The 25,684-nt window shown below is 40.4% G+C and overlaps 1 protein-coding gene across 3 annotated transcripts in view; it reads right to left on the bottom strand.

Moving 5' to 3' along the window:
• Positions 1–25,684, bottom strand: part of SHROOM2 (shroom family member 2) — a 173,340-nt gene that overhangs the window by 83,510 nt on the left and 64,146 nt on the right. For all 3 annotated transcript variants that reach the window (XM_060233944.1, XM_060233945.1, XM_060233946.1), the window contains exon 2: positions 17,776–17,927. In XM_060233944.1, the coding sequence (XP_060089927.1) occupies positions 17,776–17,927 (152 nt within the window). The remainder of the gene's footprint in view (positions 1–17,775; positions 17,928–25,684) is intronic.

Raw genomic sequence — 25,684 nt, 5'->3', positions numbered from 1 at the left:
GGACTTCCAGACCTGCTTAAGTATCACCAACATTACTATATTATAGGCCTTCAGACCATATCCTGGGACTTAATTTGGCTTTTACAAATGAAAAGAAAAAACAGTAATATTAATTGGTATTATCCTAACTGGCCAAAATTAAAACACACTGCAATTTCACAAAATTAAAACACACTAATATTTCACAAGAGAATCTCCTCTTTTACCATAAAGGTGGCACTGGCACAAGTAGTTCATTGTCATACTTTTAGCTAACTATAAAAATTCATGATTTAGCAACAGCAAGTAGTATTGCTCTACAGGAGCCTGATTTCTGAGAAATTGGGTTCTGAGAGATAAATTACAAAATCTCCTCTCAAATGAAACAGAACCCCACCCCCACTGCTGCCTTACTATTGATTTTGCCTTGGGATCCTTGTTTAATTTCCCCACACTGCCCTAGATCTGTGATTTACTACCTGTACTTACTAGTCTTGTATTCATACACATGAGAATAAACAGGATGGGTAAGAGTCAGAGGCGGCAACAGGAAAGAATGAGTAAGAAAAACAGGAAGAAGCAGGCATGATGGACGGACACCCATCCCCAGGATCCGAAAGCACACCACCAGGCATGTGTGCAATCCTAGTCACTTCTGCAGCCCTAGCAAGCAAAAAAATGACACCTTTCCTACCATGACTAACCATGACTAACTGGGAAGAACTCTTCCTACCCATTTAATTTCAGGCCACAAAAGCTTCTTCTCTCCCTACTTCAACCAGGATCCAGGACACCTTACCTACCATGAGTAACTGGGAAGAACTTTTCCTGCCCATTTAATTTCAGGTTACAAAAGCTCTTTCTCTCTCTAGTTCAACTAGAATCCAGTCCACTCAAACATGCCTATTAAATTAGCCCTTTAATACAGTCTACAATTAGCCAAATTATTTTGGTTTACTTCAGTTTCCTTTAATACAACTATAAACACAAAGCAAACTCAGAATGTTCACTCTAAATAAGGAAAGGACCAAAATATGAAAGAAAAGAAATATGTATTACAAATGCATAAATAATGTGTATAGTCCAGTGTACACAAAAGCATTTGCATTTTTAAAAATACACAACTGGGTGACCAAAATGAGAAAAAAATGTGTGTATTAGTTTCTGAAATATATTATCCTTCCATTAGTATCAAAATGAATAAGAAACAGGAAGCTCAGGCCCACATTAAACTTTTATTTTAGAAAGCTATATGGACATATTGAAGACAAAGTCAACACCTCCCAAAAGGGAAACTTCTGAAAGTAAGCATATCAATAGACTCTGAAAGGACACAACATTGGGGCAAATACAACTCCAACAAGCAGAAAGCCTTAAATTCCTGATCCTTAAGTAGGATTGCTAGGCCCACCCTGCCAACCACTGAGAGACTGAGAGGGGGGGGGGGGAGATGGCCAACAGTGGCAACATGACATCACTTCCAGGAAAACTGTGGAAATAACATGTCTCTCTAGGAATTGCAGTGGTTCCTAGACAGGAGTGAAATCACTTCTAAAGAAAACCTAGAAGTGACATCATGTCATAGGTCTGACAGCTGTTTTTTATTTTTCTCCCACTACCACTGTGCCTGGTGTAGGCTTCCCAATACCCAGGTCCCAGCGGGGGATCCCCTGTTTTTACAGGCTTCCCCCCGCCCTCAGCCAGCTGGCTGGCAGGGGAAGCCCCGCCCCCATAGTCACCATGTAGTTTTAGAGCTCCTGCAGGTTTAGAAACCTGCAAACAGGTCTGTTTTTAAAATGCGTGCCTTTAAGACTGAGCAGGAAACAGGAAGGGCTTCATGGGAAAGGGTCAGTAACAGTTGCCCCCATAGTCACCATGTAGTTTTAGAGCTCCTGCAGGTTTAGAAACCTGCAAACAGGTCTGTTTTTAAAATGCGTGCCTTTAAGACTGAGCAGGAAACAGGAAGGGCTCCATGGGAAAGGGTCAGTAACAGTTTCGTCGGAGACCGGCCCCTCCTTTTGTTTTGTTTTCGTTTTCAAAGCAAGTAAAGTTCTGCAGGAAAAAGACCCAGTAAGTATTTGTGTGAGTGAGGGGCAGGGGATACCCTGGTTTGGAGGCCCTCCCCACCGCTTTAGAAAGTGTGTGGGGGGAGGGAAATGTCTACTGGGCATTCTTATTTCCTATGGAGAACGATACCCGCGATTGATCTGCGGGTATTGGGGGCTCTGGTGGGGCTATATTTTGAGGTAGAGGCACCAAATTTTTAGCATAGCATCTAGTGCCTCTCTCCAAAATACTCCCCAAGTTTCAAAATGCTTGGACCAGGGGGTCCAATTCTATGAGCCCCAAGAGATGGTACCCCTATCCTTCATTATTCCTATGGAAGAAAGGCATTTAAATAGGTGTGCTGTCCCTTTAAATGTGATGGCCAGAACTCCCTTGGAGTTCAATTATGCTTGTCACACCCTTGTTCCTGGCTCCACCCCAAAGTCTCCTGGCTCCGCCCCCCAACATCCCCAGATATTTCTTGAATTGGACTTGGCAACCCTAGCCTGGTGATAGAAAACGGAATCTGGGGGATTCCCTGCTCCCACTGAGGGACTGGCAAGCCTACCTACAAGGGTGCTGTTGCATGCCAGACAGTGAGAAAGAACACACACATGCTTATAGCACTGGCGATACAGTATCAGTCTCATTCACTACTACTGGGAAGGTCATCCAAGACAAAAACACCAAAACAGTCATTAGCTGTAGGCTAATTCTGAATTCTGAATTAGAGTGTTTCCCATAAATCAAACTGCTCATTTATTTCTGCAGCAACATTCTAATTATTTGGTATATTATGTAGCTGAAATTATTATTTCCTTCAGAAATCCACAACTTCAGCATCCAGTAGCCTTACTAGTAGTTTCAGTTAGACAGTTGGTATTCCATACACATGAAGATCCGGGCCCTGTGAAACTTATCAAGATTTTACAGGGCCCGTAAGATGGAGCTGTTCTGCCAGGCTTTGAATTAGTCCAGTGGACGTTCTTGAAAATCATCACTTCCCCCAGCATTTCACCATTATAGTGTTATGTTATGCTGTTAGCCATCAGCCGCATGCTGTTTACTGCCTATGTCTGTAAGATTGTTTACTGTGCTGCTCCTGTTTTGTAGTGTCTGTTTTTATGACATTATTTTAACTGTTGTTTACTGTTGTAAGTCACCCTGAGCCTGCTTGTGGGATAGGGTGGGATATAAATCTAAAAATTAAATTAAATTAAATGAAGAATGTAAACCATAAAAAGGTAAAGGTCGTCCCAGACTACCTTTCCAACTCTGGAGTGACATCTTTTATACTGAGTAGATACAAGCCAGCTTCATTGTCACATCACCGCTTCACTATCAAAAATACTGGTCCACTTTATATGGTTAAGGATTTGTGAGGTAATGTAGGTGAAGCAATTTGGCCACCAAGGTAAAGAGATATCTTTTAAAAAAACAATTAGCAATAAATGTGCCTCAGATTAAGCTCATTGTGAAAAGCTATAAATGCAGCATTCTTATTAGCAAATTTTCCACTGAACTGTTCATAAGAATGCTTACATAATAGCTGCCAGAAGCATTATATTTGACCAATGGAAAAGAGACCTTGCCAGTTACATTTGCCAGTTTGGATTTATCTGAGCTCAGATGGAAATGAATCCAACGTTGTCAATAAAGCATTTATCATGTAAGTTCAACACACTTCAAATAATTCAGATTCCTCCTCAAAGAATTTTTGACCACATTTTTATTTCAAACAGAGATGAATTCAGTTTTTTTTTTTAAAAAGATATCAAAATATTCTGAAATGGAAATAGCTTATCATAAATCTTTTTAAAAGGCAGTGGGTCATATGTTTGCAACCATCAGATCTATTTGTTCAAGGTAGCATTTTAATGTATGTGAAACCATAGAGTTTTCTGTCTATGGAAATACATGATTAAGCCCATACTTGTGTCTGTTTTTCATTATCTAATTTTAAGTGTGTGTGTGTGAGGGGAATCAGAGGAAGAGATTGAGCTCTTCTAAAGTTTTTAAAGGTGGCATTGCTTTTAAATGAGAGGGAAATATAAAAATATTTTCAATTAAGTAGAATGGCATAAGCAAACAAATCCATGAACAGTGAAGACAGCACAGATCAATTCTGATAAAATGTACAGTAGATCCATAGGCACAATACTGGTTCCCTCAGGATAGTTTTAGGCCCCTGTGTAGATTTCTATTAAAAAATGAATGCCTCTAATCCTTAGAATCATAGAGTTGGAAGGGACCTCTAGGGTCATCTAGTCTAACTCCCCTGCACAATGTAGAAAGCTGACAAATACCCCACCTCCTAAATTCACAGTATCTTCATTGCTGTCAGATGGCCATCAAGTCTCTGTTTAAAAACCTCCAAGGAAGGAGAGCTCACCACCTCCTGAGGAAGTCTGTTCCACTGAGGAACGGCTCTAATGGTCAGGAAGTTCTTCCTAATGTTGAGTCTTCTACTTGTAAGTTAAAGGATGATGTACAGAAGAGTTGTATTGTGCTACCCACTGAATTACATTAAAAATTGTTTTTCAATTGTTTTTGTCAAGTCTGAGTATAACTCTGGCTCAACCAGAGAGCATGCTGGGTAGAACCAAAGTAGAACCAAATGCTGCTAGTGCCTCTCCACTGTTCCCCCTCCCTTTTCTTAGAAGTTCTGCTTTGAAATGGTGATGTGTGAAAAGTCTTATCTGAACCTTCTTAGCCTAGGCCTGTGGGAGTCGTAGGAGCCTAGTAAAACATCAAGGCCACTACGCCTATTCAACATGAGAATGTACTAGTAACATCTATGTGTGAATGTCCCCTGCACAATTTCCCCGCCCCTAGGAATGCTTTTAAAGTGATCTTTATATGCAATGTATCTACTGTATGGTTTTAGTTTCTTCAAACCCTGGCTCAGGCCACAAGTATCCAGTATTAATAAACTAGCTTCTTTGTATCTTTGTTATTGAATCTGCAGACTTGACAGTTTTGATCAACAAGTGTAAAGGACTGATATGAATTATAAGCAGTTCAAACACAATTCTTATGTTTGAATGAAATCTGAATTTTATTCTATTTTATTAAACAAACAACTTGAACTTCAATTGTTGCACATGTGCAGAATGCTGCTAGCAGGCCCAAGCTTAGATTCAATAAACTAGATCAGGGGTGCCAATCATCTTGCCCGGGGGCTGAATCAGGTCCCTGAGCAACTAGCTGTCATCTGCTTCCTTTTCCCTCTCTCTTGCTTCCTTCTGTGTAACAGATTGTTTTGCAAGGCTTGCTCAGTCACACAGGAGCTACAGAGCAACACCTTGATTTTCGCCATTGGCTGAGGCTCCTCCCTTGGGGAGGAGGAGGAGCTTGCTTTGCCAGGCTATCACAACTGCACAGCAGACCTACTGAGCCAAGCCTCTCTTGCTTCTACTGGCTTATGCTCCTCCCCTTCCTGGTCCCCTGAGGAAGGCAGGAAAGAGCCAGAGCTTCCTTTACCCAGTTCCCTGGATCCCATGAGAGAAATACAAACAACAGATGGACTCCTGATGGAATATTACACAATATTTGAGGATTTTCTAATTTTACAGTTCAAAAAACTAATGGAGGAAATATGGAAAGGGGCCCAGATTCCAGAGTCATGGAAAGAGGCAAGCATTACATTAATAGCCAAATATGAGGCGGAACCAAAAGAAATCATAAACTATAGACCGATTTCCCTGCTGAATGAAGATTAAAAATGGTTTGCGGCAATTTTAGCAAGATTAAAAAAGATTTTGACTCAGTTAATTCACAAGGATCAAAAAGGATTTTTACCAAAAAGGCAAATTAGATACAATCTCAGAAATATTATGAATATCTTGGAATATTATGAAGTTCACAACAGGAACAAATTAGCATTGATATTACTAGATGCAGAGAAGGCATTTGACAATTTAGACTGGAATTTTATTTTTGAACAATTAAAAGAGATGCAATTTGGAGATAAATTTGGAAATACAATTCAAACAATCTATACAAAACAGTTTGCAAAAGTTAATGTTAATGGAGAACTAACAGAGAAAATTGATATAAGAAAAGGAACCAGGCAAGAATGCCCTTTGTCACTGCTGCTGTTCATTCTCCATCTGGAAATTTTAAATAGATCAGTATGGAACAACAAGGAGATCCAAGGTTTGAAAATCAAGAAGGAAGAATATAAATTATAGGCTTTTGCCAATGATTGAGTTTTTGTTTTGGAAGATCCACTAAATTAGGTACTAACCTTGAAGGGGGAATTGGAGGAATCTGAGAAAGTGGTGGGCCTAAAAATCAACATAGAAAAAACTAAAATGTTAACAAAAATGTTAATAAATAAGAATGTATTAAGTTGGAAGAAAAAGCACAATTTCAAATTGTAAAGAGAATAAAGTACTTGGGAGTGCAATTAACGAGTAGATGCAGTACTATATTTGAAGATAATTATGGGAAAATTATGAAGAATTGCAGATTTATACCCCGCCGTTATCTCTGAATCAGAGACTCAGACCGGCTTACCATCTCCCACATCTTCTCCCCCCACAACAGACACCCTGTGAGGTGGGTGGGGCTGAGAGGGCTGAAAGAGATTAAACAAGATATGCAAAGGTGGGGGGGAAACCACAACTTTCATTCCTAGGAAGGATTGCAGTAGTAAAAATGTCAGCATTGCCAAAAGTGATGTTTATGTTTCAAGTCATACCAATTATTCTGCAAAAAGACCAAGAATTGATGTTGTCACCATGGATGGCACTAGGTCCATCACCTGACTGGAGGCTATGTCGTCAGCATGGACATTAAAGTCACCCAGGATCACAAGCCTAGGGTACTCCAATGCCCAGCCTGCTACGGCCTTGATCAGGGATGGTAAGGCGCTGGCTGGTGCGTTAGGCGGGCAGTACACCAGCCATATCGCCAACCGCTCCCCAACGTCCCACGCCAGACTGGCACATTCAATACCATTGATCTTCCCACTCGTGGGAAGGGCGGGATATAAATTCTAAATAAAATAAAAAAATAAATCTCAGGAGCCAGGAGAGCCCTAAAGGAGTAAGCCTCCCATACGAATTTAGCCACCCCTCCCCCCTGCCTGTTGGTCCGTGATCGGTGAAAGACTGAGTAACCCGGGGGAGCTATTTGGGAGAGGGCTATAGTGTCTCCCTCTCGCACCCAGGTCTCAGTCACGCAAGCCAGGTCCACATCCTGCTCGAGCAGAAACTCTTGGAGGACTGAGATCTTATTATTTATGGACCTAGCATTGCATAACACCAATGACGGACGCGAGTAATTTAGTTTGACCCCACTACCTGTCACCGTCAGGATGGGACACAGACCAGAAAGTGTCCGAGCATCACCTTGTCTCAGCCTCCTTCCCTTATATCGATGTCTGTTCCCACCGTCATACCTTCCCCTCCCCAGGAGTACTAGAATCCCCAGGTTGCCAGGTCTGTGTTGGAAAATACATGTAGACTTTGGGGGTGCATCCAGGAACAGGCAGGGTTTTGCAGGGGGAGAGTGTCTCAGCATGGTAGGATGCCATAGAGTCCACCCTTCAAAGCAGACATTTTCTCCAGGGAATCTGATCTCTTTCAGCTGAAAATCAGTTGTAAAAGCGGGAGATCTCCAGGCCCCACTTGAAGGCTCGCGACCCTACTTTTATTGCTGACACAGTTATTCTTTAATATTAATGTAAATGTTCCTTGATTTTAACAAAAATCTGCACCTTTTGATACTATGCCAAGCAAGTTATATAAAGAGTTGGAAAAACCTTATTTAAATTGTTTTAATAACTTTCCCTTTCCTCTCCACAGAAGGTGTCATCAACTTTGGACAGCTTGCCTAAATATCTATTTATGAACTGTCTCAGATATTATGGATATTTGAGAATTACAACTAGTAATGCTATTTATATCTAGTTACTGAAAACTACCTATTTGAAATGAATGATGTGAACAGTTAATGTTTCCATGCCCGTAATATCAGTGAATGCTACTTAAAGCCTGAGACGCATACAAGAAGTCTAACATTCCTGTTTAGTGTTAATGCTATCTTTTGATTTATGATGTTATATCTGCTTTTTGATTTATAAATATAAAACCAGATAATGTTTGTGGATTTTTTATCATTACAATAAGACAAGCCATCAAATAAAGTGATGTAATATAAAAAGTATTCCACGTGCATTATCCAGATACTAGGATTTAATTTTTTTTTTTTTTAAAGCTAGCTCTGGCAAAAGCTCATCTTATCTAGGTAAAGTTCTACATTTTTTCCATCAGGAGACATTCTGGATATTAAAGCAGATGTTTGATTTTGCTCTCCCTTCTCCTGCTTCAAAGTTAGAACAAACAGATGACAAAACAATGCAATTCTAAAGTTATACCCTTTGAAGCCCATGAAGTTAAAAGACTTAGGACTTTTCTGCATCCTGACATTACTCCCGATATTCTTTTATTATTATTATTATTAATTTTATTTATATCCCACCCTCCCCGCCTAGGCAGGCTCAGGGCGGCTATTCTTGGCAGTTGATTCACAAGCACTGGAATCAGTTTGGGCAGGGTTCTTAGAGAAGTCTGCCCTCACTCTGCATTTTTGCAATAGTGGAGTTAGTTTATTTTCTTCCACACGTTTCTTAAATAATCAGGATTTCCAAGGGTGCTGTAATTATTGGTGGCAACAAAGCACTCTCCTTTTAGTTTTTGAGCATGTTTATATTGAAACATCAATATCATGGCTTCAAATTTTTTAAAATGGCCGTAAAGTATCAATATACCACTTTAACAATAAGTTAAGCAGTTCTCTCTCTCTCTTTCTCCCCCCTGGAGATATGCCTTTTTCCTTTTATCTCCACAAGGAAAGAAGGTAGAGATTTACTTCAAAAAAAGAAAACTGGGAATTTGGAGAACCTGGTTAACCTATCATTACAACAGTACAATGATATGTTGATATTTACTGACATAAAAAAAACAACAACCCAACAACTAGAAAGCCTCTCTTTAGGGCGAGGGGATAAGAGTGGTTTGATGATGATAACAGTGCATTCATTGAAAAGCAGGCAGGACTAAGACTAACATTATACATGAGGAGAAACATGACCAGAAAAAGTTCAGAATAAAAGTGGTCTCAAAAGAACTGAACCCATTCCCTCTGGAGGAGAGACAGCAAAAACTAAAGGCAGACATCATGGGATAAACCAAAGCAATATGGGACCAGAACAGACTGGAAAAAAAACCACCTATTCAGAAAAGCCATTAGAAGGGTTATTTCTTCTTAGAATCGAAAAACAGGCACAAGTAGGTTAGGAAATATTAGTGCTTTCTGTTCCACATGACTTTCACATCTGCTGTTTGAAGTCCTTCTATACTAGAATTCCAACATTAATAATTCCCAATACCCATATAGGATGGGAGAATCAGAACATATCAGAAGATTGCCCTCAGAACATTTGCTTTATCCATGGAATACAGGCAATATAATGGTTAATGATAACCAGGTTCTCTTCAGTATTAGCCAGTGGCTGAGAAAGGGAAGCAGGAAGCTTGGGGAAGAGTGCAAGATCATAAACATTCTGTTAAGGATGCACTGAGACCCACTGACATTCTGTGACATCACATGCCTCATGGCAGCATAATAGTTGCACAGACATGGGAAGCATGTTTGTAGCACAACATGAGGGAAGACAGAAATACTGTAGTTCCTTAAAACTCTGACGCTCTTTGCTATCCATCATATAAGAACCTCTAAGGCCGAAGCTTTGAGACCAATGGATGGTGCCTTCCTGAGGAAACTTGTGTTTTCTGAAATTAGGCTGCTCCCCAATTGGGGAACTTCCTTATTCAAGAGGCAAGATGCTCTCTCTTCTGGTTTCAGAGAAAAGCAATGTTATTCTGCAAGGTAATTTTTTATGCTTACTTTCCTCCCACCATCTGCTATAGATATGATTTCACTGTTGCTGCTTTTAGGATTTGTTCTTGCAATTTTAAAAAAAGAAGTTTGATTGTTAATCAACTTGGCTTCCCTACTGAGCAGAAATGAGGTCATATAAATGATTTACATGAATAGGTTATGATTAGAAATACACCTTGTAAATGGAAAACAAGCAAAAAACAGAGAAAGGTTTAAACTGACCTCTCTTTCTAGCATGCTAACTGCCTCCATGCTAGAGAAGCACTGAAATACACAATGCTCCATTTACTCCTCCATTTTCTTCTCACCAACGAAAGAAAAGAGGAGGAACAGGAAGAAAAGATGGGTAGAAATATTTGCACATTAGTGCTGCCAGCCCCCAGATGGTAATGGGGGATCCCTTTGTTTTGCAGTCTCCTGCTGGCTGCCGGCTACCTGGATGGTGTGGCGAAGTTAACTCCCAACAGCCATGAACCAGCTCGACATCAGCAATGTGATGGCATCACGTGGAAGTGACATTATCATGCTGGAGATGTTGCACGTGGCAATGTCATTCTGCACACTCCATACCTGGAAAGCTGCTTCCTGCTGCCTGCTTGTGAGAGCCTAGGACCTGGCAACCCAATTGGACATTACAGTGATCTTTTTAAAGAACTATATTGAACAATGTGATGGAAGGCTTATCCTTAAAACTCTACAAAAACACAAAACTTTCTACAATCTTGGCTTATTTTATCCATACAGTTTAAACTAGCTTCCTGGGTAGCTACAGAATTATGGATTATTGCAGCTCAATGAAGAAAACTGCAAGAAGAAAACAACAGTTAGCATCTGGGAACTTTCAAAGAACATCTGGTTAATAAGAAAAAATGTAACATCCATTATGAGCCAACAGGTTTAAGGGATGATCTTCAATATAGTACGCCTGGATAAAGATAGATCATCACTACGCATGTTGTTTCACCAAATCCAACCAAGGAAACAGCATTTCAGTTCTGGAAATTTTAGACTGTGGAATATTACACTGACTTATAATGTGAACTTATGTTTGCAGGGCAACTAAACCACTGCTTTGCCAAACTACTGATTCAGGGGTAAATATTTCTAGTTGGTTTTATAAATCATTAGTTCTTCAAGCTACAGCATTCCCTAGCAGCAGATTGAAACATTTTAGAAAATCTGCAATATGTTAGAACGTAGCATATTTAAAGTCTGGCAGTGATTTCAGGACTTCAACATAAATTGCTTGAGGGGAGCAGGGGGTGGGGGTTTGCTATAGTTGACTGACAACATTGTCCCAAGGCAGAAATATGAAAACTATTGATATTGTGGTGTTAAGTGCCCTTTATGTAAGAGAACATCTCATACTTCTATCCGCATTACATGTAGTAAAAGCAGATTCATGCATGACTTATTTAGAATGCAATTGATGGCCTTGGTGAAGCAGCTATCACATTTGGTGAAGCAGCTATCACAAACCCAACCAAGTGTCTTATCACTCTCTAAAACATTCAAAATACAAATTTCCAACTAAGCGTCACTGAACAATGTACTAAAGAGTGATGTAGAGCTACATGTGTGGTTTGAACATACTGAGGCTGAATCACAGATTTCCATGGGTTCATAGAGGGATGTTCACTACTTCCTCCTACCTTCAGCAGTCCAAATCACTCTCCAAGATAGTGGGGTGGATCCAACTGTCCCTAATGTAGTCTTTCAGTTTTTCAAGTGAGGAAAGGCCCCCTTTGACCACCCAAAAACATTGGGGACCACTGACCTCCACAGACAAAAGCCATGTGGGACGGGAGCTGCGATACGAAGGGAAATTGGTCAAGACTGTGTGAAAAAGTTGGTGGGATTCTCTATTCGTCAGGGAAGGCTGACCCCTATGATAGCTAAGGGGTGAACTGGAGGAAAATAGAAAAAACCTGTCCTCCTCAAACTTGTAGACTGGGATCCAACCCAACATTAAGCAGGGACTTGCTATGGTTACAGTGTCTATATGAAGACTAATGAAGTATTTTCTTCAAATATGAATAAAAGTCTCTTGAAACAACTTAAAAGTTTTTGTCCCCAAAAAGTAAAGTGAGAGCAGTAAACAATTTGGATATACATTCATTTTTCTCATTAGCCTGAGAGATACAGATTTGCCACATGCCATCCATTTAGCATATAGATTTGAACTCGGGTCCAAGTCCAAAATTCTAATTACTGAGCAACCCTGTTTCATATTAACAATTAATGGATCTATTTTAACTAATTACTAGAACAATTAAATATACTTTTGTGACAGACAGCAGGCATATACATGCTTAAAGGCAGTGCATATGATGGAACTGCAAATGAGTGACAGCTAATGGGACTCACTCTGATTGGGGAACTGCAGCTAACTGTCAAGAAAGGAGGTCAGTTAGGCAGCTAGAGAAGCAGTTGGAGGGTTGGAGACTTTGAGAGTGGATGAAGAAGAGTGTTGTTGCTTGTGAGACTCAAGTGTGAGAGTCTAAAACGGAGAGTCTGTTTCAGAGCCAGAATGGTGGGGCTTTGAACCTAGAAGAGGTTCTGGTGGGAAACTGTTCCCAAAAGTTAAATAGTATCTCTGTGTGTAAAACAAACACACACATCCTGAAAGGGAATTTTAGTTCTCCAGTTTTAAGCTTACTGTCCAGGGTGTAAAGATTGTCAGTCTGGAAGATAAGGATTGGGCAAAAGGGTTTGAAGTGGCTCTGAAAAGCCTTCAACATGCAAAGGCCCAGGTTATTTATCTTAAAGAGATAATAATGATCTTACCAGGAAAAGGGGTCTAGTGGGAAGACATTAGTCTTAAACGCAGGGACAAAGCTGAGTACACTCTCAAGATTGCATGTTTATCAAGTGGGAAGTTTACAAGGAACTCTATAACAAGTAAATTCTAAGAATACCTTTAGCGAAAGCCAAACAACTTTAAGTATAAAACCATCTCTTTTGAATTCAGCAACCTAAGAAACTATTCTGCGTTTATATTTAACTTTCTGCCTATCTATCCCAAATCCAAACCCTATGTAAATATTGATTCCTTTCCCTGCCAGATTGTTCAAAAACAAAAAGTATTTCAATCTTTACCTGTGTCTACCATGCCAATTTCCGAAGGGAAATAATTGGCAACTAAAGAAACAAAAGGGTGATCATTTTAGTAGGGTGATTAATAAAGCGGTCACCTTGTCACAACTTTATTAGACCTTGTAGCAGAGGAAAAATGTCCCTTCCTAATTCATACAGAGGGCATACAGAAAGGGAAGTGGGCAATCCATGCTGATGGCCAACTATCCAAACTCCTTACTATGGTCTCTTGTCCTGTTTCTGAAGTCCTCATAGATATCACTAATGTAGTGTTTCATAAAGCTGTACTCTGCGGCAAAATGTTCATTTTGAAGACACAGTTGACGATCAGCTTCATACTGTATTTACACATCTGTAATTTCAAATCTATTTAAGCTCTAGTATCTACAAAACAGCCTTCAATTATAGCTAGCTAGCCTAATTCAAAACTGGTTGGGTATACCAAGATAAAAAGTATTCTTTTTAAATGTAAAAACCATTAAAATAAAAAATTCAGCCTTCCGGCTAACATATATCAAGATGCTGAAGTATTTCAAGCAAATCATGAAAAACTGCCGAGTGGAGATGAGACCTAGAATACTTTCCTACTAAGAAATTTCTACACGTACCTAATGAAGATTTATGTAAACGCCTAAAGGTGATCAATATTCACGGTGTGAAAGATGTCTAGATACTTAAATGAAAGCTTACCTTGTAACAAACGGTTACTTAGCAATAAGTTACGATGCTATGGAATATCTAAATCTAAAGTGCTGTAAATAAGCAGGTTATGAAAATCTCTCCATTATTCAGAATGGATGTATTAAATCATTTTTTTTCCAAAACAGAAGCCAGGACAGGATCAAATTGATATGGAATTATAACATACTCCAGATGTGGGTTTTTTTGTTGTAATTTATTGGTTCTTGCGCCATATAACTTTTGGTAGAGCTCACTGAAGCTATTAATAATATGTTTTAGTGCCATCTGCTTGGACAATCAGTTTCTTTTAAAAGATCCTCCTATCTACACAAAATAATTCTTAAAACTTTATGTTCCCTAAAATATAAAGAGAAATCACTATCTTCAGTACTTTGAAGTGACCATGGTACACCAACTAAGCACTGCTTTTGGAACAACACCTACTTCAATATCAAATAGTTCACATTCTGTGTGCCTAGACAGCATTCAGGTGGTCTTTTGAATGATATAAAGGGATTCTACTTAGACCTCAAGTATCTTTTTCCTAAATGAGGAGTTGATGGCCAGAAATTACTGAGTCAGAATTGAGTCAGCTGGGAGAAGAAGCACGGGAGACAGCTGCTGGGAAAGTGAGTTGGATTTTTTTTTTTTTTTTTTTGCCTTTGCTAAGCTGCTGGGGAGCATTAACTGAGGTTGCTTTGTAAGAGGACAGTGTTTGAGGGTGACTGTGTGCTTGTAGCCTGCTGGTGAGTGGTGTTTTACTCAGATTTGTTTTGGTCTTTTGTCTGCTTTATTGTTGATTGAAACTCAGATAGAATGCAAATCTATATAATTGAAACTCAAATAGAATGCAATCCACAGGTTACGAAAGGCAGTGCCAAGTCCTTAAAAAGTCACGCATGCTTAACAACACAAGTCAGGAAGCAATAAAAAGTATAAAGGCTTATTTTAAAAAGTGGAACATTGACCTCAATGTATTGAACTGAAGGGACTACAGGCTCTGGAAAAATAAATGAAAGTCAATAATTAGGCGTGCAAAAAGAGATTTTGATGAGTGGTTTGCTAAAAGCATCAAGAGAAATAATAAACATTTAAAAATATATTTGAAGCAGGAAGCCAGCCAGAAAAACAGTAGGCCCTTCGTATGACAATGAAGTAAAGGGATTGCTAAAGGAAGATGGGGAGATAGCAGAGAAGCTTAATGACTTTTGCTTCTGTGTTCACTGTGGAAACTGCGAGCATGCAACAGTAACTATTTTCAGGAAGGGAGTCTAAAGAATTGAGTCCAATTGAGGTCACAAGAGATGAAATTCTAGGCCTACTGGGGAAATTAAAAACTGATGTCTCCAGTTCCTAATGGCATACATTTGAAAGTTATTAAGGACTCAAATGTAAGGTAGTTTATCTACTAACCTGTACATACAACCTATGACTAAATTCAGCCATTGTACCAGAAGACTGAAGAGTAGCAAATGTGACACCAATTTTTAAAAAGGGATCCAGAGGCAAACCAAGAAATTACAGACCAGTCAGCCTAATGTCTGTCACAAGCAAATTAGTAGAAACTGTAATTAAATACAGAATTATTAGATACGTTGAGGAACAAAGCCTACTGAGGGAAAATCAGCATGGTTTCTGCAATGGGAAGTCCTGCCTCACCAACCTTTTGGAGTTCTTGAGAAGACATTATATACCAGGACTTTCAAAAGGCTTCTGACAAGGTACCTCACCAAAGACTCCTGAGTTAACTTAGCAGTCATGAGATAAGAAGACAGGTTCTCTTATGAAGTTCAGGGCTGCTAACTGCAAGGTGATGCACACTGGCATTAAAAAAATCTACTTCAAATATAGGCTAACAGGGTCTGAACTTACTGCGGCTGAGAGGGGAAAAGATCTTCAGATTGTAGCGGATGGCTCAATGAAACTGTCAACTCAGTGTCTGATTCAGTAAAGCAGTTTAATGTGTTCATTATGTGCTCACAACAATGAAAAAGGCAAACTCTATGTTACGGATTTTTAGGAAAGGGACTAAAAGTAAACTGGCCAATATTATAACATCCTTATATAGCTCTATGGTTCAGCCTCATTTGGAATACTGTGTATAGTTCTAGACGAAGATGGGTAGTTGTGTAATCTGTCTGTAGCAGCAGAAAAGAGTCCAATAATGCCTTAAAGATTGTGGTAGGGTAGAGCTTTCGTGAGTCCCTGCTCACTTCTTCAGTGTGCAGTTTGGGTCACTGTATCTCAAAAAGGACATCACAGTGCTCGAAAAGGTACAGAAGAGGGCAATCAGGATGATTATGGGGTTGGAATACCTTCCCTATGAGGAAAGACTGAAGAGTCTGGGACTTTTCAGTTTTAAAGAAAGATGACTAAGGGGGAACATAATAGAGCAGGGGTGGCCAATGGTAGCTCTCCAGATATAACTCCCTTCAGCCCCAGCCATTGGCCATGCTGGCTGGGGCTGATGGGAGTTGTAGGCAAAAAACATCAGGAGAGCTACTGGTGGCCACCCCTGCAATAGAGGTTTATAAAATTATGTACAGGGTGGAGAAAGTTGATAAAAAATAAATTTTTCTCCCTCTCCTAAAATACTAGAACAGAAGCTGATGGTCAGTAGATTCAGGACCGATGAAGGGAAATACTTCTTTATACAGAGAGTGATTAAAATGTGGAATTTACTGCCAGAGGATGTAGTGATGACCACAGGAATAAACAATTTTAAAAAGGGATTAGGTAGATTCATGGATGACAGGCTATCAATGGCTACTAGTGATAGTAACTGATGGGTATCTCCACATTCAGAGTCACTAAACCTCTGAATCCCAGAGCCAGGAGGCAACATCACTTTCTATGTCCTGTTGTTGTCCATCCAGAGGAACTGGATGGTCACTATGAGACAGGATGTCAGACAATATGGACTACTGGTCTGATGCAGCAGAGTTCATCTAATGTTCTTACTGCCCCATTATGAAGAATCCACTAAAAAATTCAGGTGAATGTATAATTAATAGCCACCATTTTCTGTATGGTGCAGTGTCGATGCATCCTAGAACTACAAACAATCGTATTTTGAAATATAACTGAACATTTGCCTTCCCTGGGCAACAACAGCATGTCAGCTCCACAACTGCATTTCAGTATTCAGTCAGACTCTTTAAAACCCAAGTTCCCATGATCCACTTGCTACTTCCACTGGCATCTTAACTGAGCCTCATCTTCACAGGCTGCATTTTTAGCAGTCGGTATATAGTGGAACAAAAGGTTTCTCTTTTGGTGGTATATAGCCTGATCATAGCTGTGAGTTGATACTGCATGCTACACAGCCTGATCACAGTTGTGAGTTGACATTGGTTGTTGGAACATGTCTATAATTGTGTCTATAGCCTCCACACCTTGTCACAGCAATTGGCAAAGGTTTCCTGTGCAAGCATGGACAATGTTCACATGCTCTTTCAAGCCTGAGGCACACAGAGACAAAAGCAGCCATTGCTGACTACACATAAAGTAAGTAGTGAGGCTCCTACACAGAATCCAGGACAAAAGCAGATTCGGGGTTTTTTTTAAATGCTCCCTGCATTCAAGCCATATTTAGATGGTGGAAGTATGACCAAATCCAACACAAGCATAAGGGATGCGGAAGCCTGCCATGAGGAAGGAAAACTGGATGAAATCGTTTAGAAAGATTTCTGGGCTTGCCCCATCAGGAAAAGAAGAAGGGGCAATGTCATCTTATTTCTGTCGCTTCACTGCAACTCTCTATGCTTCATGGGTTTTTGCATGAGTTTTCCCTGACCCTTAACACTGGCTTCTCAGGAGGTCTTAGGGAACCAATGAAGGGAACGGCAATGAAAAAATACACCTCCATAAGCACATTTTACTCATGCTTGTAGGATCCAAACAGATGCTAGATTTTTTTTTCTGAGAATATAAAACAAATTAACAAGGAAGGGAACAGGAGAGATGGACCTGATTTTTATAACTGGCAACACTAGACCATATACAGTTATCTCAACCACATCTCTGTTTCACTATGGTTCAGTATGATTCATATGACCTTACCTTTTCACTACAAGCTTCAGCATCTTGTGTGAACCTTTCACCAGACAAATTGCCTCTTGCCTGAACCCAGAGAGCGCCACATCGTTGATGCTGACAATTTCATCACCAGCCAGCAACTTGTCAACAGCTGCAGCTTTGCTGCCTTCTTCAATCTAAGAAAAATAAATAAATTTGAAACAGTAGTATTTATCTTATTCTGTTCCATACTTGTACCAATATAGCAGATAACGGATATATGAAATGTATATTTTTAGGAGTATGTCTAAGCCAACACCACCACCCTGAGTTACAGGTGCTCTCTCTCATTCTAGCTGTGTAGTAGGCTGGACAGCCAAGAAGGTGCAAATGACTGTTATAGCTGAAAGATATTCAGGGCAATATGTTTAAGCTGTGAGTTGCTACAGCAAAAAACAACCTTAAGTTAGCAAAGACTGAAAAAGGGATATTTACTTCTTCGAATAAATATTTAAATTAATCTGGACACCCACTTAACAGTTCTGAAGCACAGGGCTATGATCTCTGATAAAATACCAACATTAATGAAAAGCAGACCTGATAGGCGTTGAGAGTATAATCTTCCAAAAATTTTAAAAATACAAAAAGTTTTATACTCCACTTTTCTTCTCTAATAGGAACCCAAAGCAGCTCATACATTCTCCTCTCCTCTGTTTTATCCTCATAACAACCACCCTGTGAGGTAAATTATGCTCAGAGATAGTACCAGATCCAAGGTCACCTAGCAAGCTTCCAAGGTAGAGTGGCAATTCAAACCATGGGTCTCCAAATCCAATCTGGCACTCTGAATATTACACCCCAGCATACTGCTTTGTGATTTAGTCCTCCTCCCAAAAATATCTTGACTCTTGTATCACAGCCTCAGTATGTATAGCTGTAAGGGCTTCACAAAGCATCTTAGCAGGCTATCATTTCAGAAATCTTTCAAAGACTTTCGGTGGTGTTGGTTTAAGAAACTTCCAGGATTTCAAAGAATGTTCATTGTTACTGGTGAGATTACTTGTTTTGTTTTTTCTTTCAGGCTGAAAATCCCCTGGTCACAGAGCAGAGCGCGTTCAGTTACCCCCTGTGAATGTCTTACTTTGGAAGCGGGTATGGCACATTCCACATAACATTCACTTCCCAAAAAGAATGATTATAGGCATCCAAAAGTTCTGAGCACAACTGGAGGAAATAACCAGACTTGCTGGAAACCATGAGCACTTTTTCCTTCCTCGCAGAATTAAATAAGGATGACACAGTGAAACACCCAGGGCTTTTTCTGAGCAGGAACGCAGGTCCAGCTGGCTTGGCATCAGGCAGTGCGGCCTAATACGCAAATGAGTTCCTGATGGGCTTTTTCTACAAAAACAAAAACAAAAAACCCTGGACACAACAATATGAAAAAGGGGAGAGTTTAAAAGATTGTTTTTAGAGGAACACCACTTTTTTAAAAAAAGACTGCAACAGTAGTTGGAAAATCTAAATGCAACTGTGTAGATAAAAATACAATCCACTTTTAACTACAAAAGTAATCTCTAAAGAAATCTTCACAGCAGGGAAAGAATGCAAGGACGATAATAAATTTATTACATGTTTCTATTGAATCTGACTTTTCTCCCTGCAGGCATATATACATACTCTCTGACATGTCAGATTATTGTTTATAAGTACACACTTTGCCAAAGAGCAAGAAAAACACACATTTTACTTACTGTTGCCAAACACCCTCATGAAAGTTATTGCAACACAGCTTTAGGGGTACTGAAAGGAAAACATATCTCAGAAGAAGAAAAATATTTCCCCACATCTTAGTATTTACTAGAAACACACACTTAAAGGAAAAAAAACAGGAGGGGAGGGGAGGACAGCCAGGTTAGAAAATAATCTGCTTTTAATTTATGCAGAGAACAGAATGTGGATTTTCTGTTAGAAAGCTTGTTGGTTACAGGCAAACTAATTACGTTACTGCTAGGAGAGAAAAAATCAATCATGAAGAAATCAGTTTCCTCCTTCCACTCATTTTAGCTATTCCTTCAGAATTTTCCCATAGTGTCTCTCAGTTCTCTAGACTGAGGAACCTTATGCTTGCCAGGTCCAATTCAGGAAATACCTGGGGACTTTGAGGGTGGAGCCTGGAGACTCCACCCTCACCGGGAAGACCACCATCTATTTGTTGTTGTTGTTCAGTCACACAGTCGAGTCCGACTCTTTGCGACCCCATGGACAAAGTCACGCCAGGCCCTCCTGTCTTCCACCATCCTCCGAAGTCTGCTCAAATTCATGTTTGTTACATCAGTAAAACTGTCCAGCCATCTCATCTTTTGCCGCCCCCTTCTTCTTTTGCCTTCTGTCTTTCCTAGCATCAGGATCTTCTCCAGGGAGTGCTTCCTTCTCCTTTGGTGGCCAAAGTATATGAGCTTCAGCTTCAGCATCTGACCTTCCAGTGAACAGTCTGAGTTGATTTCCCTTAGGACGGACTGATTGGAACTTCTTGCAGTCACTTTCAAGAGTCTTCTCCAGCACCACATCTCAAAAGCATCTATTCTACTGCGCTTGGCCTTCCTTATGGTCCAGCTCTCACAGCCATACATTACTACTGGGAATATCATCGCTTTAACTATATGGACTTTTGTTGGCAGGCTGATGTCTCTACTTTTTTTGATGTTGAGTTTCAAGCCTACTTTAGTGCTCTCCTCTTTCACCCTCAACAAGAGATTCTTTAGGTCCTCCTCACTTTCTGCCATTAGAGTGGTATCATATCTGCATATCTGAGGTTGTTGATGTTTTTCCAGGCAATCTCATTCTGGCTTGTGCTTCATCCAGGCCAGCATTCCACATGATGTACTCTGCATATAAATTAAATACGCAGGGTGACAATATACATCCTTGTTGAACTCCTTTTCCTATTCTAAACCAATCAGTTGTTCCATATCCCGTTCTGACAGTTGCTTCTTGACCCTTATACAGGTTTCTCAGGAGACATGTGAGGTGGTCTGGTACTCCCATCTCTTTAAGGACTTGCCACAGTTTGTTGTGATCCACACAATCAAAGGCTTTAGCATAGTCAATGTAGCAGAAATAGACGTTTTTCTGATACTCCCATGCTTTCTCCATAATCCATTGAATGTTGGCAATTTGATCTCTAGTTCCTCTACCTCTCTGAAACCCAGCTTGAACTTCTGGTAGTTCCCGATCGACATACCGCTAAAGCCTAGCTTGTAGGATCTTTAACATGACCTTGCTGACATGTGAAATGAGTGCAATAGTGCGATAGTTTGAACATTTCTTGGCATTACCCTTCTTTAGGATTGGAATATAAATCGATCTTTTCCAATCCTGTGGCCACTGTTGTGTTTTCCAAATTTGTTGACATAATGCGTGCATCACTTTAACAGCATCATCTTTTAGGACTTTGAATAGCTCAACTGGGATACCATCATCTTGGGCTCGCTTTGTTGTTAGTAATGCTTTCTAAAGCCCATTTGACTTCACTCTCCAGGATGCCTGGCTCAAGGTCATTGATTTCACTGTCATGGTTGTCCGGAACATTGAGATCCTTCTGGTATAATTCTTCTGTGTATTATTACACATCTATTAGCACTCTGCATTTGTGTGTTAGAGAGACCTGAGGAAGCCACTTTGCATATAGAGATACAAACACACAATGCTAAAAAATCTTAATTATAATGCTTCATTGTCTTTAAGAATTGAACAGCACCGGAATTGGAAAGGGTTTAGTTTACATGTGTAATTAAGTGCTGAAATATTAGCTGGAGAAGACAATCAGCTTATGTTTCTATGAAATTTACTTCACTAACAATTTCAACCATTTATCCTTTTTAGTACTCTGTTGCCGTGCAGAATCATAGATGACACTCAATGAACCATCTGCTCTAGCAAAATCAAACCTAACACCAAGGGTCCTTCAGAAGTCTCCCCGAACGGTCCAGTGCACCCATCATACTCCACATACATTATTGATTTCAGAATTAGAAAGCTAATGATGCTTTCCCTTAATTGGAAATTTAACATTTTCTCAATCATCTTGCCACAGAAATGTAAATCTTTAAAAATCTGATAGTAAAATAAACACCACTTTTCGGTAAAAACACTGCTATCTAGGAACATTAGTATTAAAAAGAAAAACAACAGTATGACTATCACTGTTTAACACTGTTGTCCCTGATGTACAGATAAAAGCTAAGCATGAACAGTATTCTGGGGAAGGGCCACACACAGAGAGGACAAGAAGAAGAGCTTGCTGGAAGCAATGTTCAGGTCAGAGATTATTTCTTTTCATCATCACATGACAAAATGGAACCGCTGCTCTTGGACACCAAAAAACCTGGTTTAAATATCCAGTTCACTATGGCTACATTGAAGTTCACAAGTACAGAGAACACACACACGTTCGTTTCAATTCATTTTTCTTGATCACTGCACGTACAGCTCATTGTGAGAGAGAAACAGCACATTTATCAAGTTACTGGTCCTCAATTTAATTTGTAAACTGAACACAGACATGTTCATTGTTCTGTGCAAGCAGGATGTGTTCACTGTAACATGTGGACAAGGTTTGTGAGATAACTGAACATAGGATTCCTACTACCCTAATTCCGTTTAATGTGAAGAGATATGTAAATCAAATACTGATAGGCAAAGACAAATTAACACCAGCTTACTTGCAGAAAATGACAATTAGAAAGGTCTACAAGGTTCCTCACAGTAGTTGCTACTTACTTTCTACTCATAAATAAAATCAGTGGATACAACATTTGTCCAAGTGCCAAGACAATCTTAATTTCTAAGCTCAAACTTTTATACAACACTGGTAAATTATATACTTCCCTTGTTAAAGAAGCTTTTGTTTTAAAAGACACTGAGCTAAACATTGCTTTCATCATGTGCTGTGCTTAGTTTGTTAAATGTTGTAGCTAGAGTAGGTGTCAAGAATTAGAAATTACCATTATAATTAAGTGTAAATAATTTTTTTCATTAATTTAAAAATAAATGTGGATGCAATGTGGCTTGAAAGCACCATCTGTTTCACACAGCACTATTTTATATGGTCAAAGAAAAAAATCTGCTCCCTGTAAAAGGGAAAATAGCTTAATGCAAAAGTGGTAGCACAGCACATTCCAAGAATAGTTACAAACCTATTTTCTAGGACTGATAACACCCAGGAGACTGGGGAAAAGGGGACCATGTCTGCAGATTTAAAGAGATGAAGGCTGATAGAGATACAGAAGTATTCAAAAAAATAGAGAGTGAGAAAGAGAGAGAGAGCCATTAGCTTATCAGCTTTCATTGGGAAAACCCAAATGCCTGCATTCTTCTATAGACACCTGTATAAACAATCAGGGGGCTGGGTGCAGAAGAGCAATGTCACAGACTATCTGGTTTCACGCCGTCTTTGTATCAGGTTCTTATCCTTGGAGATTTTACTTTTTCTTTTAATTATACAGGAAAAAATAGTTTTAGTTAGCAGAAGTTCTTTGTTATCAGCTATGACCTCATACAAAACATAACAGAATCTTTCAGCAAGACAAAAACAGACTTAGGATATCTTCTTGCAAAAAAAAATCTGTATATGTAAAACCATTTGATGGACACAGGCAGGATCTGTATTATTACTCAGTATTTGCTTGAATGGGGAGCTTATTCATTTTAAAGCCCATTTCACTTACACTAAATTTCCATTTCTGCCAAAGCTCACAGCACAGAATTAGTGTAATCATCTTGTTCTCTTTCTAGATGGGGTTTTGTAAAAAAAGAGTAATGCAGCGGGACACTGTGGTTGACACTAGCAGTGGAAACAGACTGCACCGCCAGTGGATCTGTCACAGCTGGGTTTGCTAAGCCCTCACTAGAGGATGAGTACAACATGGTGGATGAGTGTCTGGAGGCTGAAACATCTGGAAGCAAGCTTTTAGAAGACCCAGCTCCATCATGAGGTGTGGCAGAAAGCAGGTCCTGCTTGCTTTAAGTTCTTCCAGATTCCAGGCCACTCATACAACTGCAGTAGGCTTCCCAACCCTCCCGCCCTGGCGGGGGACCCCAGGATTTCCAGCCTCTTCCCCTGCTCCCCCCAAAAAACGGAAGTGGGGGGAAACGGCACCAAAGAGCGTGGCGAGCTGCCCCATCTCGGAGCGGGCGACGCCGCTGCGCTGCCGCCTCGTTCGCCTTGCCCCTCCTCTTTTTTCCCTATCTCGTGACACCTTGTAAACCAATCGCATGCGAAATAGAATTATCCGCTCAACCCTCGCCCCCTTTCATAGCAGTCTGCTAGAGACGGGTTTACCCGCTTAACAAAACTTACCCGCCACTTTAATGGCTTTTTAAACTCACTGGACTTGCCTGATCACTGTCAATCAGAATATCACCAACAGCCACTTCCGGCTTGTGTGTGACTCAGGAATGGGAGGAGTTTCTCTTTACTATTCCCGCCTTTTCCGGAGCAAATAAACCTCATATAATAAAAGAATGTTAGCGGAAGGAGGGAAAAGTGAGCGAAGCCGCTGTCGTCAAGACAACCAGCAGAGTACGCGAGGTATCAGAGCGCTTGCGTGGTGGAGTGGGAGGGCAACCAAAGGACTGAGGCTCAAAATGCAGTTTGTGGAGGAGGTGTTGACGAGGAGAGACATAAAACTGTCGCCGCCGTGTAGGGTTGCCAACCTCCCGGTGCCAGTAAGTTATCAGGTGGGCCTGGGCTGGATGGAAAGTTGTGGGGGGTTGCTGGTAAGTTTTTTTTTGGGGGGGGGGAAATCCCAGAGGCCCCATTCACTAGGGTTGCTGCCCCTTTAAATGTGATGGCCAGAACTCCCTTGGAGTTCAATTATGCTTGTCACACCCTTGCTCCTAGCTCCACCCCAGTGTCTCCTGGCTCCTCCCCTAAAGTCCCCAGATATTTCTGGAATTGGACTTGGCAACCCTAAACTGCAGGCACAAGATCCTACACAGAGCCTCAGTTTGGTGTTGACTGCTCTGGGCTGTGCTTGCTATCCAGTGACTCCTGGGGCCAGCCTCGACTCCTTCCTGTGTGCCGACCCCATGACACAAGCATAACAGGACCGCTGGCAAGAAGCAGAAACAGCCCCATTTATATAATGCCATAAACATTACTTTCTTTCCTTGCACCTGTTGGCTTACAAATTTGTCAAGTGACGAAGTTGGATAGTGCTTATGAATTAAGAGAAAAATTATGATTATCAGAACCAAAGTACTATGCATCCCTGTGCTCAGCGCCGGAATCAGTCACTGGGATCTAAATAGAGACAGCAATGAACATAAAGATGCCTACTGGAATATCTGATTTTTGTTCCTCTTTGGAAACCAGCCCCCTGTCCCATACCACATCATACTGCTTTAAAAGGCCTTGATCTCAAAACCAGTATTTTGAGATGGGGTTTCTGAAGCTGTGAGGCTACTGGTTGAGAAAGGAACACAATGTACCAACAAGTTGCAACCAACTCATGGAGACCTCAAGACCATGGAGATTTCAAGACAAAAGATGAGCAGAGGTGGTTTGCTCTTGCAACCTCTGTCTTCCTTGGTGGTCTCCCATTCAAATACTCATTACGGTCAATCCTGCTTAGCTCCCAAGCTCTGAGCAGATCTGGCTAAACTGAGGGTTGCATTGAAGAGGTAGAAAGTGAGCAAAATCTCCCCTCCCTGCTCTTTTGGTCAATGGATTTTCAAAAGCATTGCTGGAAGAACAGGCCAGAGAGACAATTTTTCTTGCCTTCTCCTCTGCAGTGCACTCAAACAGAAGCTTATACCTGGAATAAAATGTTGTTGGTCTTCTTAAAAGACTACAGGACTTCCTCTCTTTTTCCCCTTCCCTCCCCAGAGGAGGAGGAGGGGAAGAGCCCTCAGCCAATTGAGGGAAGGTAAGCTTGGCTTTCTTTTTCTC

Source organism: Heteronotia binoei, chromosome 3, assembly GCF_032191835.1.
Source record: "Heteronotia binoei isolate CCM8104 ecotype False Entrance Well chromosome 3, APGP_CSIRO_Hbin_v1, whole genome shotgun sequence".
In the NCBI taxonomy this organism is placed as follows: Eukaryota; Metazoa; Chordata; class Lepidosauria; order Squamata; family Gekkonidae; genus Heteronotia; species Heteronotia binoei.
Note: the sequence above shows the minus strand (reverse complement) of the source record. Positions and strands in the feature narration are given on the sequence as shown.